This window comes from Cygnus olor, chromosome 16, assembly GCF_009769625.2.
Source record: "Cygnus olor isolate bCygOlo1 chromosome 16, bCygOlo1.pri.v2, whole genome shotgun sequence".
Taxonomy (NCBI): domain Eukaryota; kingdom Metazoa; phylum Chordata; class Aves; order Anseriformes; family Anatidae; genus Cygnus; species Cygnus olor.
In genome coordinates, this window is record NC_049184.1 from 8,039,727 (window position 1) to 8,055,615 (window position 15,889).

General features: G+C 38.2%; 1 protein-coding gene and 1 long non-coding RNA gene across 2 annotated transcripts in view; one reads left to right on the forward strand and one right to left on the reverse strand.

Moving 5' to 3' along the window:
- Positions 1-15,889, forward strand: part of LOC121079334 — a 43,482-nt gene that overhangs the window by 5,336 nt on the left and 22,257 nt on the right. The window lies entirely within an intron of this gene.
- DPM1 (dolichyl-phosphate mannosyltransferase subunit 1, catalytic) lies at positions 3,910-14,244 on the reverse strand. The gene is made up of 9 exons (XM_040576448.1): positions 13,764-14,244; positions 13,407-13,506; positions 11,783-11,816; positions 9,553-9,629; positions 9,426-9,451; positions 8,351-8,446; positions 6,748-6,816; positions 6,343-6,457; positions 3,910-4,312 (listed from the first exon to the last, which is right to left on the reverse strand). The coding sequence occupies exons 1-9, from the start codon at positions 14,174-14,176 to the stop codon at positions 4,208-4,210; spliced, it is 1,035 nt and encodes a 344-aa protein (XP_040432382.1). The 5' UTR covers positions 14,177-14,244; the 3' UTR covers positions 3,910-4,207.

Consider the following 15,889-nt stretch of genomic DNA (forward strand, 5'->3'; position numbering starts at 1 on the left):
CATGCTTGGGTTGTTTCCATGGGTTTGTGTGTAAGACTTTTCACACACCACCTTGAATTTCTAGTCCACAATAACAGAACAAGAGGTCTCCTTCCCATAGCTTTGCCCATCTGCCAAAGGAAATATTTGCTGTTCGGGGAAAGGGTGTATTACCGGTATAAAATGTGTTACCTGCTCCCCCCTCTACATTAAACATGTCCAAACAAACATATCCATGATTTGCACAGATTTAAGCCAGGAAGGAATTAAAGCTCCTGTTCTTGCCAAATGATTGAGTTGCTTGCAGACACAGATTCTTAAGGAAGTATAATGGAGAAAGTAAAGTACATTAGCAGAGTATTTGTGCTTTCATAGGAAATGAATATGGATGTAATTAAGAAAAGCTGATTTATGTGGAACTGTAAAACCAGGGACATAGAATGAAAAATTCCCTGTAAATATCAATTCAGTGTTTTGTGGTGGCCAAAACAAGGCAAGCCAACTATTGCAATGGGATTAAGGAAGGAACTGAAACCTAAAATGTGACCGTATAAATCCCTAGTACATGAATATTTGAGACATTGTGTGGAGTTCAGGGCACCTGGTCCCTAAAGATAGAACTGTAATGTGCTACTGACATTTTGAGAATAGCAAGGTGTGGGGTGGCTTCTGTCTGAGGGACTTTAAAAAAAAAACAGGACTGAGTACGATGAGGGGATAAGGAGGATCTATAAAATAATACACAGGAAAAGGGAAATGGGAAACAATAGGGAACATCCGATGAATTTATTAGGTGATAGGTTTGAAATGAAAGGACTTCACAAAATACACGTGTAAATTGCTGAACTCCCTGCCACAGGATGCTGTAGAAGCTAGGACTATAAATTGATTCAAAAAGCAATTAAATCCTTAGAAAGCACCAGAAGCCATTAAAAGGTCCAGGCCCTCTCAATCTCTGGCTCCAGAAGACTCCGTACGGCCCGTTGGTGTAGTTGGGCAAAGATCACAGTAGCTGTTTCTTACATGCTTTCATTCTGCAGCTGTTGTTGAGCACTAAGAGACAGCACGGACCTTCTTGTACAACTGCCTTCTTAATTTATAGGCCATTCTTTCCCTACAATACATATTCTTTCAAAAAAATATTTTTTTTTTACTAAGAATTTATATAGGTGGTTTATAACTTGTTTAAAAGAAGCTGAGAACAAATTCAGGTAACTCGAAGGGTTTATATTAACAGAAACTCAAAACCACCAGAAGTAGCACTAAATGAAGGCTGTTTTACCCCATGTCTTGTTTAAAAGATACAAGCTTTATTAAAGAAGGCTTTGTATTAGAACTCTGGCCACTGGCTACAGTTTTACAATATTTATTCTCTGTGAACTTTCACAGCAGTGCATACAGGAGAAAAGGTCAGAGTTAAAGTGCAGTCTTGGAGCTTGTTTTTGTAAAGTTTTCCTATGTACAGAACACCCGTTTGAGTGCTGGTGAGGCTCGGACGTGCTCAAGCACAGGGAATACTTTAGAATCAGATGGCTTTAGTCACCTCAGGGGAGAAACTATTTGGAAAGAAAGTACAGAAGTCTGAGATGGCAGAAAAGCTGAAGGGAAAGGCTAGTTAAGTCAAGTCTGGGCAAAGATTCTGTGTGTTTGTTTTACTCAGCATTAGCACAATCCGAATTTATGATTCTCTCCTCTGCAAGTGCATGGAGGGTCAAACACAGAAACAGAAGCTACTTCTGAAGTTGAGGCTTTTAAAACTTGCAGTAAGGGAACTTTTGAAAGTGCATTCAGTATTTAGTGAGGTACCTGTAGCCCACTCCCCTTTCCGAAGAAACAGTCTTTGGCTAGGGAAAAAAAAAAGTTATTTTTCATGATATATACAGTAAAATACGCATGTGTATCCATTGCCTGCTAACTCAAGGAAAGCTCGCAGAGCTGCTCTGCAGCCAGCAGTGACATTAACTTTGCTTCTGTCCACTGGATCCACGTTTTATTAGGTCCTTTCAGTAGCATTTTCTAAGAGTAGCTTGATGCAGGCAATTAAATCAGTTTCACTCTTGTGACCTTTTCTCGTCTCAGAATGTACTGCAGAATGCATCTTTCTGCTTGTGTACTGATGCCATAAAACACTTGCTTTAGTTTCTTTATGCCATTTTTCTTTATGATAACCTAAATTCTGTTGCCTTTACGCATAATGAGAAACATTATCTATTTATCTAAAAACCAAATATAGCCCAGTTATGCTTCAAACTTGCATGTACTGAAGCACAAAAAATACACTGCACATAATGATCCTAATTTATATTTAAAAGCAACTTACTTCAAATGCCATCTCATAAGTAGATGACTTTGCAATGAAGGGAATTTACCAGGTAGTTTTCATAAAAAAAAACACCCATGCATGTATGTTCTAATACCCAGCAGCTAGATCACAAATAACTAATATTACTTTAGTTACATAGAAGTTTGAGAAATATATGATCTTGCTGAGGCTCAATATGTATTCTAGGAAATGGTTTCCAGTTGTATGAAGATGCAAACAAACTTGTAAAAACTATATGGTAATTAAAAATTTTGTACCTATTTTAAACTTACAATGTTTATTTCGTGGATGCTCCAAATGAAACATAAATAGATGAAACCTATTCACATGAGAGTTCAGTGGTCCTTCAGGCCCAGAGATTTCTGTATATATTATTAGATCAGATTAGCCTGCACCAAATTAAATTATAGAGAGATGAACATAATTTGCTGGGAAAGTACAGGCAAATGTCACAAAATGTACAGTTAAGTCACTGTAATCCAGTTACAGGTAGATTCAAAACCTACAGCTACCTTTTTTTATTATTTTAAAGCATTTATTATTTGAAAACATTTGCTGTGAGTACTCAGAAAAGAGGAAAAACAGCAGAATCTGTACAACTTCACTAGAAAACAAAGGAGTATCTTTAATTAAAACAATCCACTAGAAAATAAGTTTGGATTTTGAAGTTTTTTTGTCATTGAGTGGGATAATTTCTTAAAAATAAATAATAAATTCACATTTCAGATAGTTATGTACAGACTTTTTACATTTTTTTAATATTAACAACTGCATTTAGTGTATTAGAGGAATGCAAACAAATACAAGTGAAATAAGTACAATCATTAAAGTATTTGTTGTTTCTCCTCTCCCCCCATTTTCTGAGATACATATATTAACAGAACTATCCTTCCTCCCCCCCAGAAAAAATGCAAGGATGTATTTTTCTCGTATACAAAGCCATTATCAGAACAATTTCATCTTCCTGCTTGCTCCTTTAAAAAAACCAAATCCTCCCTAAAAATGCATATTTGATTGCAAGTTCTTCAGCATTTCTGAAGTTCTGAGTAGGTCAAATAGTGAGACAGGAAAAAAAAAAACAACAAAGCAGCCAACAGTATTACACTGTTTGTATTTTTTTCCCAATCAGGATCTGGAACAAGTATAGATATTACATTGCAAACTGTTACTTGATGTAAGAAAATAATCTCGGATATCTTCAGTGAGGTTCTCTATTCAATTGGGTTTTCTATCACCCTAACGTTGTGCGATATGTTATCCTCCTGTCTTAGATTCTAAAAATGTTTATTTTTTAAAGAAAATAGGAAAAAAGAACCATCTATTTCTGGACATGCACACGCAATACAAACTACCCCAAAGTGATTCTCTTTCTTATCCCAAGAATATTCTGTATTTCTGGCCTAGAGGCAAATTTAAAAAGAACAAACACTGTACTCATCCGTACCTTCCTCTTAAACTACACAAGTCATCAGTTCTGTAGAAACACCTTTATGTTTTATATCTGCTCTAACATAGATTACATCTGCATCGAGGAAAGAAAGGGAACTAACTAGTATATATTTAACATACTATCTGCAAAACACAGAACAAAGATAAAAAAATTAATATTTTTTAAGGTACTTGCTCATCTTTATTTCAAAATTATCTTTAACTTCTGCTGAATAATGATTCATTTCTAAATGCATAGTACAATTTAGCTTTGTGTTCTTTATTAGACTTCATTTTTTTTTTTTTTAAAAAGGCATAGGGTATTAGTCTTTACTTTGACTAGTTTAATGTGCAGTTCATTTATCATAGAGGATCTTCTGGTCACCAGGCAAATTATCAAGCTTCTGCTATTACATGCTAAAAGCCACACACAGGTCAGAAAATGTTTTTATCCTAAATAAATTTTTTTAGAAAGTCTCATGTTGTAGCAAACAAGGTCAAGAGTCCCTTTAAGAAGGAGACTATTTCATTGCCTCCCAGTTTAGATTCTCCATAGACACGGTCCACAAATGAAATAGGAACCTGTTGAAACAAGGAAAACTATTTTTAAGGTTCAAAACCTAAATAACCAGAAATTACGTTAAAAAAAAAGAGAGAGAGAGAGAAAGAAAGGCAAAACCCAGACATCAAACTACGGCACTTTTATATGGGGGAATTCAGAAAGCACCAGACTGGCTTCCTTCATCTCAGTTCTTCTTACCAATGACTTTAATGATGGCCCATAGCTGGGTAGCATGAAAATATTTGGTTTATCACCTTTAAAGATGATCCAAAGACGTTACTCAGTGGTTGGATGATACGGCAGTTAGAACAAACTCAAAAGCCTAAGTACGGTAAAAGTCCAGGGGCTCAAAGTGAACCTTCATCACTTTCCCTGTTAGCTAAATAAAGTAACTTTAAGAAAACGCCTCTGGAAAGCAACCATCTCCTGCCATCCTGAAACAGTATTCTGTTCAGCCTCATCACTGGCTAGAAGATGACATGTGAGTATGGCAGTTAGGGAGTATTTTTACAAGCAATACCTACCTTTGTCAGTCTTTGACCATTTTACAGGTTATTTACAGGATAAAAAATCATTTAAAAGTTACTTTGTTTCCCTTACTTAAGTGATCATACTGTCCAGATTAACTCACTACTCAAAGTGTGAGGAACGCACTCCTTTTCGGTAATTTGACCATGTACAATGACGTATGACAGATCATTTTGCCAATACTGTAACAGAATATTCAAAAATTTCCATATATGTTTGTGTGTGAAATCAAGATACTTCAGCCAAAATAAAGAATTGCATTTGCAAAAGTCATTAAAAACTGGCTTAGTGTTTGCTGGCAGTTTCAACCAGAAATCATCCGGCAAGTGGAACACAAAAATTACCACACCCTTGCAGCTGTGCCAGGACTGAGGATTTCTCAAAATTCTAAGCACATCAGTCCATGGTAGAAGAGAAAACAGGGAAAGAAGACAGTTAAGATATAAAACAAGGCATGAGGATAGACTTAATGATTTTGGCTTTCTTAGTAAGGCCCCTTTTGGTAATCCCAGTAAGCATCACGGCACCTGGGGACAGTTGATCTAAGGGGCAGGGCCAGAAATCACTGAGGACAGTCAGCTCAGGATGTCAGATGTGGTATTTTGTGACCAGTGATGGAAGAACCATTTATATCTAACCTACCAAGAAGTATCCAGTCTTCCCCTTCAGTATAGGGATTAACCACCTGTGTTGTTGCTGAACTTTGCCGTTCTTGCATGGGAAGCTCTGTTATTAGTCTTAAAGGAGGCATTTCCAGAAGGGCATGTTCCATGTGCCGTGGTACATTTCACTTATGGTACAGAAACGCAGCAAAAGGAAACGGGTGCGTGTAGCTTGTGTCAGTTATCTTACCACCCCTTTGTTTCTTTTAGACTAGCAGGTCTTAGAAATCTTCATTTTTAACTTTGCGTAAGAAATGTTTAACCCTCATGATTGTACACATTTTACAACTGCATGAAAAACTCCTATTCCTCCTGTGGTTACAAAAGCAGCATCTGCAAACCAGGAATTAGACATGCAAGCGTCAACTCTTCTGAAATGTCAGTATCATTATTTGGATAATTATGACCTGTCTAGGAATCGTAACTATTGGTCAGGAAATATTGTATCAATGGACTTAATGGAAAATTATCCTGCCCCAGGAAGTTACAATATAGAGATGATAGAACAGTGTAAAAACAAACAAACAAAAACCCCCAAAGTAATAAAATAATCTTATATACAGGTCTACGTTAGCAATCTGAACACTGTCAAGTTTGTTACAGATATCACAAAGGATATCTTAAAAGATATCTTTAAAGCAGTGCTGAAGCAGAAAAATGAAGCAGCTCTTCAGATGTTAGAACTCTTCCCACACAGGAGAAACCAAAGAAGGAAGGAAGATTGGGAATGTTACATATGAATTGTGGAGGACAGCATAACTGACCTGTGACAGAGCCCATGTCACAAACCTGACTGGTACAGCAATCTGTACCTACATTTAAATGAAAGCATAATATACTTATCAGGACTTTTACTATACCTCTCCAATAGTATATCCTAGCTGTCTGGCCCGAACAATCATTTCCATCTGGAAGACATATCCTTTAGAAACACATTTTTCCATTAGTTTCTGTAAGACTTCTTTTCTGTATAACCTGTAAATGATTACAGAGAAAATGAAACCTGAAACAGTTGTTGAACTTCAGAAATCAACATACCGCGTGTAGGAGTCTTAACTGTAATCACTCATTCATATCATCACTGTTTTAAAAAATCATTAACAAAGTGATAGGAGCAACAGTTCTTGCAATCTGGTCTGCTATTTCTTACACCCTTTTCAAACAGACGTCATAGTCCTCTGTAAAGGTCTGTTCTTACTCCAGTTCCTTGTTTATCAGTTTCTTAATTTCAAATAGACTTTATGACATGAATACCAGGCCCATACCTGAAACTCCCTGTTAAGTCTGATGCACCCGGCCTCAGCAAAACCTGAGTTATAAAATTGGCTCCACGACTGCGAAAGAGAACACAAATGTCAAAATTACCCAGTACATAATTCCGAAAGATCAAGCAGAGTTTCTAGAAAATAAGTAAATATCAAAAAAGAAACTTTTAATTGCTTAGGAGGAAACAATTGTATTCCTAATATATTCCTAATATATTTTCACTGTTAGATTTGATTAATAAATGTTTGTCTTAAGTCAAATCCCATCATTTTGTTTTTCAAATGCAAATGATTAACAGATTATTGAACTTTATGAAGGAAAAAATAATTTTTAGAAATTAGTTTTACAGTCTGTTTATAGTAGAATTGTCAGTACAACCACACACTGTGTTACAGTACAGAAGAAATAAATTTGACAACAGACAAAATTACATTTTTCCTCTAACGTTCACTAAGAGAGAAGAATAAAATTGCTTCCTGGATGAATGTTAGACTTGGATTTAGAAAAGCACGATTCGCTTTTGGTTTGCTCTGGTTTCATAGTATAACAAGGAAAAGCTCCACAGATGAAAAATGTTGCAAGACTGAAAAGTCATTCATGACTATGTTGCTCAGGGCTATATTACATACAGATGAGATGTCCAACTCCTTCACATTGTAGTGTTTGATACAAAAGGACTTCTCTGTAACACCCATTACTCTCTTCTTCTTTCTTTGTTTTCTTTTTTTCTTCTTCCCTTCAGGGATGGGTGGGAGGAATGTGTACAGTGTATTTACATTCACAGAAAACTAAGCACTTACTCTAGCCGTTAAAAAAAGGGAGAAATCCAAATCCCTGTGATACCTAACCTGTGATACCTGTGTCTCCTAATCAGACTGTTAACACTTCACCTCCAAATTCTTTACAGTAAAAAAAGAAAAAAAAAGAAAAAAAGAACAACAGCGTTACGTTATGCCTATTCTCTTAAAACATGTAGAAGAGAAAAGATGTTATGCAGAAGAAATTTGTTGATTATCTGATGAAAATCTGTGAGCCCCTATAAACGTGAGATGCCAGCCTCCATGTGCTTATATGACCTCGATACAGTTTTCTTCTTCTTTGGGGGTGAAACTTTTCCTTGGTGCTGACTGTAACCCTTTTTCAGTAAGGTCTAAGTAATGATTTATTGACATTGATCATGCCAGATAATTCTTAACTTCTGGCAAATCAGAGTGTCAACAGAGGGGTTTAGCAAGTCATTTACTGTTGAGGGAAAGGACCACTGCAGCTCTTAAAGCTAACTAAACATGCCTTTCAAACTTGAGAAAAGCGTCAGTCTCAGCTCATTCTTTGGATGATAAACCTGAAAAAGTGTCCCAAATCGACATTTTTACACTGTATCAACCAATTTCTCAAATGGAGACGTATCAATAAGTTCTTTGTTATTTTTAATTGAAGAACCTACAGATTGTGCATACTCCTATTATTTAACATAATTTTGCAGTACCCAGTACAATTGACTAAAGACTCAGTTCAGTTCACACCGATTTACTGGAGTTCTGTACTTGGAATTTTTAATTTCTAAACAACAAATTTATGTGTAAGTATCTAAAAAATACTAACCTGATTAACTTTCTTTTCAAATCCCAGCCATGTACTCCTCCATTTCCTTTATATCTTGTACCAGACACAATATCAAAATTGCCTTCTTTCTGCTTTCTATAAGCAATTGATTTCATCAGAACAAAACAGGAACAATATTTGTATAAAGTCAGTATAAATTTCAAAATAAGAATGATCACTCAATACAAATTCTATACTTTACAAACCTTTAAACAAATAAGTACAGAAGACAGGAAAACAATAGTAAGGGTGGTTATGGTACATTATGCATTTAAAAATGCTTAATTGATCTCTTATAAAGAACAATCTCAGAGTAGCTTATTTTCAAAGCAAGTCTCTCTAGTATAAAAATAAAGGTAAGACCAAATGCTGATTTAGACATTTAAATTACACAAACATAAGTAAGGGGAAAAAGAAAGAGGTCTGGAACTATCCATACCATGCCTAACTGATGCAGAACCTTATCTAAAAGTTGTAGGCCTCTGGTACTACTTAGTAAGAAAGTTGAAAATTATTGAACTACCCTTAGCCACCATCGTAATGCCTGTTTACTGCTTCTCACAAATTGAAATCTTACAGAGAGAGGAAGATAAGAGGTAGGCAGACAGGAGAGAAGTACTTCACAATTAACTGAGGACTGGGTCCTCCAATCAGTATCCCTACACACACACGAGATCATTAGAAAAATAAAAAATAAAAAAGATTATCTTCTAACCCTAATGATCTCCTCGTGCATGTGTGTGTGTGTGTGTGTATATACATATATATATATATATATATATATACACACACAGCTTTTCAAAGCTGAACAACCATTACAAGAACGAGAAGTACTTAGCCACACATGTTCTCTGTTAGTTTAAACTCGGGGATCTTTGCTCCAGTTCGAAGCTAATTATTTTTTCTGTTCTATTTTGGAACAAATCTAACTAGGTCCAATCACTTTTATTTGATTTCTTGCCTTTACAGTTTTCTCCCTAGTTAGACAGTTATACAATAATCTAAAGCTTTCCAGTTTTACTACAAAACAATAAATGTTTAGAAGTCATTCACTTACACAAGAACTAGCACCTACCTGATAAACTCTGGAATAAATTTTGGCTGAAATAGAAAGAAAACAGATGAGACGAGATAAAAGAAAGGGGGGATTAATGAATATTTAATTACAACGGATTAAAAACAGTACATAAAATACAACTTACATGGTGAGAGAGGTCAGCATCCATAATAACAATAAAATCCCCAGTGGCGTACTTCATCCCATGAATGTATGCAGTGCCTGATGAAAACAACATAGAAGTAATTTCCCTCAGTATTTTAACATATGCAATCTTCTAGCCAGTCTTCACTTATTTTCTAAACTCTTTAAGTTCTACCAGAAAAGGATTAACTAAATACTCCTAAAATTTATTTTAAAATGATATATCAGAGGTCAAACACTAAAACCGCTTCCCCTTTTCCTATAATTTCAGTACTAGATTTTAGAAATATAAGTCTTGTCAAACCCTACTGCACTACAAATGCATAGAGAAATGACTTGATAAGTGGGTCACTATTTCAAATAGCATTCAGAAGCACCACAGGCACTTAAGAGCTATAAAAAACTGGGAATGGGATACAAAGAAATAATCACAGGGTTAAAAAAAAAAAAAAAAACTGTTCTATACTCAGGATTTCCTATTAGTAGCATATACATTTTGATTTATTCTCCTTGACACCATGAATTATATTCCTGAAAAGATTTTTTTCCTTCCTTATAGATTTTGTGTTTTATTCATCCTGAATGAACTGATGTAGCTCTTTGATACAAGCAAGTTTTGCTATTAGAGCTTTCCTCAATAATGGCAATTTCTGATCTGAGTCAGATCATTCAAAGATAGCACTGCTTCCGAGAACAGTACAGCAGCATAACAGAGATTAAAACCTCTTCATTAATCCACATTATTCTCTTAACTTCATAAGGAATAGATAAAACTGAAAACAAAACACTCTTAACTGATGTCCTTAGCAGGCAGTGTCACATGAAATTAAACTCCTGGTTAATGAACAACCTGTCTTTCCTTTCTTTCCCATGTCATTTCCAAAGTTACACAGTAGAAGTGTTACAGGTTTGCGTATTGTGTAGGATTGTTTAACATGGTACTTGAAAAAATTTAAATCAATCAGCTTATGCTATAATACCAGTCAAATTAGGACAAAGGCTCAAAAAGCAGAAAACAGAAAAAATAAGATGTGTACACTTCTTAAAGTTTCTTAGATAAATGAGAGATGTAGAAAAAAGTATAAAGGTGAATTTAGACAATTCAGTTTTCAGAAAAGGAGAACTTTGGTTTTGTCAGTGGAATGGAGAAAGTTGTTAGCTGCAGTACTCGGTACGTAAGACACCTGAAATGTTTTACCAAATGGTTGCCAAGATGTGTAGAAAGACAGATACTGATTTCCAATAAACCAAAAATGTACTGCATTTTATCATTTTTTCCATTCCTATTATAAAAGAGGAGAGAGAAAAGAATCCGCAACGTGAATCTTAACAAAATGAAACATCTCCACTTTATTTTAGGACGGCTTCGATACTGCCAATTTTAATGTCATTTATGACCTCCTAAGGGTGCTTTTTCTGAAGCAAAGAAAGACAGGCTTGACTTAGACTTTCTGTGAAATAGAAAATCAGATCTACAAAATTGCAGTCTTGCGTCATTCCATGAAAACTTTAATGATTTAGCTCAATGGCACAAGACTGGCTCCCAAATTACCGAGGGCTTCTGGAACACAATGAGTAACTTTTGTAATGCACTTCAAAGGCTTCAGTTCGTGTGTGAGTTAACAGGTGAGACAATACTTAGTAGTTTGAATGTTAGACATCTGTCAGATACGCATTTTTTTTAAATTTATAGTCATAATTAAACCTAATTGAACAGTTACACTGAAATGAGCTGACAGTGAAGAGTTCTGACAGAGGAGTGTCCCAGGCTTGGAGACTGCATAAGCTATGGCCCACTTTTTGAACCATCCTGTACACGGGTAGATGCCACAGAAAGCACCACTGTCTCCTCTGAATCAGTAGGCTCCATACAGAAACGGCAGCCACTCTTGTAAAAGGTACTTCTTGTCTCAATCCGTGTCCCTTATTCTGTAATCAGCAAATGCTGTGTGGGAAGAGAAGAGGCGCACGCTAACAGGAAAGCATAGTTGTACAGAACAGCAGTCACCGCAGGCTTCAGGTCTGAGGTTGTGGTTAACTTGCTATAAATAAATACACTGTGATTTTTACGTGCATGCTTTTTAACTTTGTTCACTTATACAAGCTTGTTGAAAACATATTTCTAGACTTGGGCTTTACTTTGATTCTTCTGGAACTTTATGTGCTAGAATCAAACACAATATAACTTTTTTTTTAATTTAAACTACAAACCAGACTTAATAAGGACTTACCAAGGCCCAACTTCTTTTCTCTGGGTCTTAAAAGCTGCAGGATACATTAAAATACATATAAATTAATTGAGGAACAGTTCTAAATTACTTTTAGTGACATCTTAAAATTCCATATTTTCAGTATAAGAACACCTTAAAAGCTCCTTTTCACTTTTAGGAACGTTAATACACAAAAATAAATTAATCTGACAAAACGTAAGAGAAACAAACCATTATTTTAAACAGGTATTTGATCAGGTCACATTTAAAAACAAACTCCTTATAAGCTTTACTTGTATTTTTGCAGTAAAAAAAAATAAATAATTAAAAGTACCATCTCTGTAATTAAAGGATTTCCTCAAATTCCACTATCAAATGCATATGTATGAATTTAAACAAAGGCCTCCCCAGTACCATTAATTTAGGGAATGGAAAACACTAACAGTGAATATTTTAGCACGTTCCCCAGCATGATTTAATATACTTTTAGTACTGAATATAAATTTCAAGATTTTCATGTGCATACAAGGTATAACCCATGGATACTGACTTTTAGATCTTGGCTAATTTTGTTACCTTATCTGAGAGGTTATAAGTAATGTGAGTCAGAGACAAGGGAATTGAGGAACTAGTAATCATTAGTCCTTCTAATAATTCATTATTTTGAATTTTGCTTCCCCCCCCATCTTTTTCTTTAATAGTCAAAGTTGAGTAATAGTTCTTTAATAGTAAAAGTTTAGAAAAAAAAATCACTTCAATGCCTTGTTTACTCCCTAGAATGCATTGTCCTCTCCAGCTATCTACATACCACATTCAGTAAACATAACTTAGTAAACAAGAAGCCCCATGAAATTATTTGGATGGAACCCCCTGAGGACAAATCAGAACACTGAATTTGCTTGCGGAAAAAAACAAACAAACAAACAAAAACCCAACAACAAATACTTTTAAAAGCTTTACACTCACACAGTAATAAATTGGAAAAGAGTCTGACACTGCTTACAGCACAAAACTCTGTCAAACTCAAAGTTGAGTTTTTACACTCTTCTGTGATAAAGCTTTTATCCCCCCCAAAAACTGGCTTTAATGATGCACAAAGAATAAGTAAATGACAATATCTTGTTATATATAATTGATGGCTCTATATTAATATAATAGAAAGAAAACAACCAAACATTACTCTCGTTATTGAGAAATGCAACCAGACATTAAAAATAAATCCCACAACCAACTAGCTTCCCATTTTTTAATTTTCCAATTCCTGCAGCCACAGAAAGTGAAACACAGCCGTATCCAAACCTCACCTTTCCCTCAGGCGTGCACAAAGTACCAACCAAACACCGTTCATTATTCAGTAGCACACGGTAACGCACGAAGTACTGAGAACTTTTGTAAGCATTAATATATGATTGTGCGTATGAGTTCATAATGCTGGTAAGCAGCTGCAGGACTGTTGCAGTTTTACGTTTGCTAAAGTGGAATGTAAAGCTTAAGTAACTTGTTTTTAAAACAAGTAACTTTATATCCTTGTTTAAGGAGGTAAGGAAAGTCAGCGCAGGATCCAGGGACTCTAATTCGAGTTCTTTAAAAACGTCAAGTGCTTTCCAATACAAAAAAGAAAAACCAAACAAAGCACGCAACTCACTATTTTATCTGACCCATATATCTTTTCCAGTTGTTTAGCAACTTCCTGCGTCCCGTCCGGGCTTCCATCATCAATGATGATAATTTCAAAGTTGTTTCCGCTGAAACGAGAATTATTTTTAGGCGAACAAGGGGAAAGTCCGGTTTCGCTGCCTCCCCCGCCCTGTAAGGCGCGACACCAGAGTGGAGCATGGAGCAGGGGGCGATTTCCCAACAGAGGCTCCCGCGGTGGTTCTTACCGGGACCGGGAGCCTGCGCTCACTGGGGTGATTCAGCGTCACGCCTCAAGCCGAGGTGCCTCGCGCCACAGCACTCGGCAGCAATAAAAACACCCTGCGGCACCCGGCACCCCCCGTACCTCTCCTGGAAGGTGCGCACGAGCAGCCAGACGACGAGCGGCAGGTTGTGGCGCTCCTCGTACGTGGGCAGCAGCACCGACACCTTCCCGGCCCCCGCCGCCATGTCGCGGCGCTGCCCGCAGCCGGCCCGCCCGGCCAATCGGCGCCGGCCGGAAGCGACCGGCCGGAAGCGGAAGCGGCCCCAGGCCGCCATTTTGTCCAGCATGGCGGGCGGAGAGGAGGCCGTGCGGCTGGGCGCCGAGATCGAGCGGCGGGAGCGGGAGCTGCGGGGCCTGCGGGAGCGGCTGGCCGACGTCCTGGCACGGGAGAGCGGTGGGGACGCTGAGGAGGGGTCCGCTGGTGTTACCGCCGCCGCTTTCCCCGCCGAGCTCCCTCCCCTGCCCGGCCAGGCCTCGCTGAGCGCCGCCGCCATCCTGCGGTACAGCCGGCAGCTGGTGCTGCCCGAGCTGGGCGTGCGGGGGCAGCTGCGCCTCGCCCGCTGCTCCGTGCTCGTGGTGGGCTGCGGAGGGCTGGGCTGTCCCCTCGCGCAGTACCTGGCTGCGGCCGGCATCGGCCGCTTGGGGCTGGTGGACCACGACGTGGTGGAGACCAGCAACCTGCACCGGCAGGTGCTGCACGGGGAGGCCCGCCGGGGGCTCCCCAAGGCCGTGTCTGCCGCGGCGGCCCTGCGGCTGCTCAATTCCACGGTACATTACGTGCCTTACTGCGGCGCCCTGAGTCCGAGCACCGCCCTGGAGCTGGTGCGGCAGTACGACGTGGTGGCTGACTGCTCCGATAATGTCCCCACCAGGTACCTGGTGAACGACGCCTGTGTCCTGGCTGGGAAGCCCCTGGTGTCCGGCAGTGCCCTCCGGCTGGAGGGGCAGCTAGTGGTGTACAACTACCAAGGGGGACCCTGCTACCGGTGTCTCTTCCCCAAGCCCCCCCCGCCAGAGACGGTGACAAACTGTGCGGATGGAGGGGTGCTGGGTGTCGTGCCAGGCATCATGGGGTGCATTCAGGCCTTGGAAGTGTTGAAGATAGCCTCGGGAATGGGTTCTTCCTTCAATCAGTTCATGCTGATGTTTGATGCTCGGGAAGGGAAATTTCGCAACATCAAGTTAAGACCAAAGAAAGCAGACTGTGCCGTTTGTGGGGACAACCCGTCTGTCACTCGCCTTCAGGATTATGAGGCGTTTTGTGGTTCTTCTGCAACAGACAAATGTAGGACTTTACATCTGCTGTCCAGTAAAGACAGGGTATCTGTAGAGGAGTACAAAAAACTGTTGGATGAGCACGTTCCTCATGTATTGTTAGATGTTCGTCCCCAGGTTGAAGTGGATATCTGTCGCCTGGCACATGCTGTCCACATTCCTTTGAGTAAATTAGAGGAAAAAAGTGAAGAATATTTGGAATACTTAGAAAAACGAATTTGTGAAGAAAAGCAGAGAACTAATGGCCAGACATCTTTTCCTGTATATGTTGTTTGCAAATTAGGAAATGACTCCCAGAAGGCAGTAAGAATTATTCAGGAGTTACCTGTCAAAGAATATGGTCCTGTATTAGCTAAGGATATTAAAGGGGGGCTCATGGCTTGGGCCAGTAAAATTGACCCAACATTTCCTCAGTACTAGAAATCTAAATGGCAAAAAAAAAAAGGATATTCACAGTAAATGCAGGGGGTTTAAATGTCTCTGTGCAGTGTCTATATCATGTAGAGATATAACATGGTATTTCTGTCTTCCATGTCTACTATTTTTTTAAATATATATTTGTTGGTGTCTGTTTTTATATAAAAATATGAAATACGTGGAAATAAATAATTTTCACTATTAAAAAACAACCAAGAAATTTTGGAATGACTGCTTAATTGTGCAAGTGATAATTGAGAATTACTTCTAATTATTACAGCCTTGAGAATGACCTAGCACAAGAGTCTAGCGTTGAAAGTTTTTACTCATTCTCCTAACTGGCCAACATAAATTGAAATAATATATGTAGTGGGTTTAAAAAAAAAAACAAAAAACACAACGCAACAATAACTGTTAATCTCTAGCTGATCAGTAGCACTATTAAACCCATCATAGGGAATTGCCAAGGAAAAGTCCATGCTGACAAGACTTTCAGTCCACATCTTTCAGCTTCT